Here is a 3,382-nt window from a genome sequence, read left to right as displayed (position 1 = left end):
AGAACGCAGTCCCGTGGCGGCGCCACTGCGCGTCTCTGTCGCTGGACCCCGCGGTTTCGCGCGTCGTTGGCTTCTGGGTCCTAGCGAGTTTCGATTTCGCGGTGCCTGGGATTTCTACCCCTTGTCCAAGTAGGGGAATGGCCAAAATGTGATTTCTCAGCCCAAGCAAGTCCTGAGTTAAGACAAACACCGGACTAGCCGTGGCTGCGATATCTAGGTCGTAGGAAGTCACCGTTTTGGCATACGAAGACGGAGTTACTGTGACTCATTTGTCAGCAGCTCCGGGTTTCCGTTAGCGTCGGAATTCTAGTGGTAACAGCCACGGGGTCAATCCAGCCTCAAGTTTCTTAGTCCTAGCAAGTTCCGGTTTCCTACTAGTGAGCCTTGCTTTGGCTGCGCAGGAGATGTTTAACTCCTTTGGAAATCTGGGTACCAGCGAATGCGTTTTTTGTTTTGTTTTGTTTTGTTTTGTAAAGGTTTAGTGATGGCCAGTTTAGTGGTGTTGGGAGCTCTTATACCAAGTTTGGTTCTGCAATATCGAGTCCCGTCTTAGCTACGCTTGTGTGTTTTCAAAACTCCCAGGGAAGTCAGGAACGCCGGCCAACGCGATTTCTCAGTTTTACCGAGCTCCCTTTGACAATAGCAAGTCCCGCCCATCGCGACTTTTTCCTCCTGTGGACCAAATCGGCATATACCAGTTAGTACGATTTTCTAGTCGTACCTAAACACGTTTAACCGTGGCTATTTTTGTTTGTCGTAGGAAATTATGACAGGAGCAACCTGCAGGGTTTTAGATCTGACAGAAACATTCTAATGGTAGGCATTGCATCGTCTTGCCATATTTGTAATTTCTTCTTTGTGCGGTTGGCTCCCTGTAATTTTCGCTAATTTAAACATTATTTTTGTGTATTTTGCTCTGAGGACAGTGTTACCGATGTGTTTTCCGTTTTTACTTGCATTTCAGACTTTCATTATTTTAAATTTTTATTTTTATTTAGATGTTATGTATTTTTTTTTCTTTTCCTACTAATTTTGAGCGTCTCAGCTTCGTGCTCCTTGACTTTCGTTCTCTCAGGAGCCGGGGAGCCGAGCTCGGTCTTAGCCTCGCTGGTGTTAGGCTCCGGGTTCTGTCTGGCGGCTCCGCTTCCCCTGCGGAGCTGGCGGTTTTGTATCAGCACGTTTGCTAGTAGCGCCCACTGGGCGTTTTCTCAGTTGCTGCTCGCAACGTGACGTTTCCCGTTCGCGGGGTCCTTACGTTCTCAGTGCTGTCACTTTCTCGGTCCTAGAACCGCTGGTATCTCCTAGAAACTTCGTGAACCCCGTTTTGCGGTGCAGAACGGTGATTGCACCCAGCCGCTGTTCGCACTAGTAACTCCGTGGTACCATCAGCCGGCGCTTTTTCTGTCACAACCCATGAAAACGGGTTAAAACATATTAAACCTATCAAACACACTGAGCGGATTAAAACACATTAAAATGCCACAACACATTTTCCTGGCACGACACATTTGAACAGCGTTGGTTCATTCCTACAAACAGGTTATTTAGGCGTGGAAGCACCGCTCTTTTCTGAGAGCACGCTGTTTCTCTTCAGCAGCCCCACTTAACGGCGCCGAAACGGATATTTGTTTGGCAATACCAGCGCTGTCCGCTAGGTGCCGGCGCTTGCTAAATTCAACGCGCCAGTTTCTCGTTAGCAAGACGGTTATTAGCGCAGAGCCCCAGCGGACAGTTTTCCGGTGGCAGCAACGCTCATTTCCCGAAAACGGGTGGTTCTTGGCCCTTGCAGCACTCTTTAATACCTGCGTTCTGTAGTGCTAGTTCTCTGCAAGGTTTGCTTAGCGTTGTTTCATTTCGGTTTCTTTTCTCGCTATGTTCTTCTGTCGGAATTACGGTTCGTTTTGGTTCTATGTACTCTCTAAAATTTTACCGTTTTTCATTTGTCCACGAATCTTCGTGCATTTGCTACTAATGAGTTTCTTGATATCTGACTGGCCTCCGCCCACGGGCTCTGGAGAGCATAAATACCCAGGCTGAGGGTAGTGCAGAAGACTCTCCCTCCTTGATCAGCGCCAACGTTTGTTTCCTCCTGGTCTGAGGCTTAAGCGATGGAGCAACATTTTCTTGGCTGTGTGAAGCGGCCTTGGGATTCCGCGGAGGTGGCGCCAGAGCCCGGGTCTCCGCCTATTGTGAGTTCAGAAGATCGTGGGCCCTGGCCTCTCCCTTTGTATCCTGTACTAGGAGAGTACTCATTGGACAGCTGTGACTTGGGACTGCTTTCCAGTCCTTGCTGGCGGCTACCCGGAGTCTTCTGGCAAAACGGACTCTTTCCTGGAGTCCAGAGCACCTTGGAACCAAGTACAGCGAAGTCCCCTGGGTTCAGTTGGCCGGGGACACAGAAGCAGCAAGAGGCACCCGTGGAAGAGGTGGGGCAGGGAGAGGAACCCGACAGACTCACGCTCCAGCAGCTTTCCTGGGGCAGTCCTCCCCATTCCTGGAACAGACAGCAGGACACCGACGTCTCTGACAGCGGGTGCCTTTCGGAACGCCGCCATCCTCCTGCCCTCCGTCGGTGGCGCCACCCCCCGGGTTTCTCAGACTGCCTGGAGCGGATTCTTCGCGTTGGTTTTGCCGCGTTCTCTGTACTCTGGGCGTGCTGCCTACGAATCTGTGGAGCTAAGCAGCCTTAGATATCAGCAGAAGCCTCTTTGGATTCTCCTCCCTGAAAAGATTCTCAGTTACCAAGCGTCTCCACCTAGAAAATAAAAACACATTAAGATGTGCCTTCGTTGCTGGTTGTCAGTTTTTGAATTCTCTTTTTTCCTGATGTTTCTTTCTTGCTTCGTGTCGCTTATTACTTTCAGTTTCCTTGTCTTTTAAACATTTATATTTATTTTATTAAATATTTCACTTGTATCTGTTTTGACTTGGAGAAATCTGTTTTATGATTATAGAATCCTTAGTGTTTGGCCGATTTTTAATTTATTTTTTCCAGTGTATTTTTAAATCTTATTCCTCGTATTTTTCTAATTATTCCTTTTTAAATATATTGTTTGTTTACATTTAATTTTATATCACGTCTTTTACGTTATTATAACGTCTTCTTAATTTTAATTTTTAGTTTTATTTTTAACAACTGTCTTTCTTTTTTTCAGGATATCAAGTCATTGTGTTTTACTCTCAGGAATTTTATTCAAGGTCAAGAGTGGAAGGTTTTTCAATCGTTACTGTGTCTCGTGACAAGACCGCGCAATTACTTATATTAATACAACTTCACAGATGACCAGTTCTTAATGTTACTTATTCTGGTGGGGCAGCGTGGCTCACAGCAGTAATCCCAGCACTTTTAGCGTTGGAGGCATGCGGATTGCTTGTGCTCAAT

At 47.0% G+C, this 3,382-nt stretch overlaps 1 protein-coding gene across 1 annotated transcript; it reads left to right on the top strand.

Annotated features, from left to right (window-relative positions):
• Positions 1-1,428: 1,428 nt before the first annotated feature.
• Positions 1,429-2,916, top strand: LOC104671007 (annexin-2 receptor). Its single transcript, XM_010374397.2, has one exon. It carries the CDS (start codon positions 2,109-2,111, stop codon positions 2,688-2,690), a length of 582 nt encoding a protein of 193 aa, XP_010372699.2. The 5' UTR covers positions 1,429-2,108; the 3' UTR covers positions 2,691-2,916.
• The last annotated feature ends 466 nt before the right edge of the window (positions 2,917-3,382 follow it).

The sequence above is a fragment of the Rhinopithecus roxellana genome, chromosome 3 (genome assembly GCF_007565055.1).
Source record: "Rhinopithecus roxellana isolate Shanxi Qingling chromosome 3, ASM756505v1, whole genome shotgun sequence".
NCBI classification, from domain to species: Eukaryota; Metazoa; Chordata; class Mammalia; order Primates; family Cercopithecidae; genus Rhinopithecus; species Rhinopithecus roxellana.
This window is presented reverse-complemented; position numbering and strand designations above follow the sequence as displayed.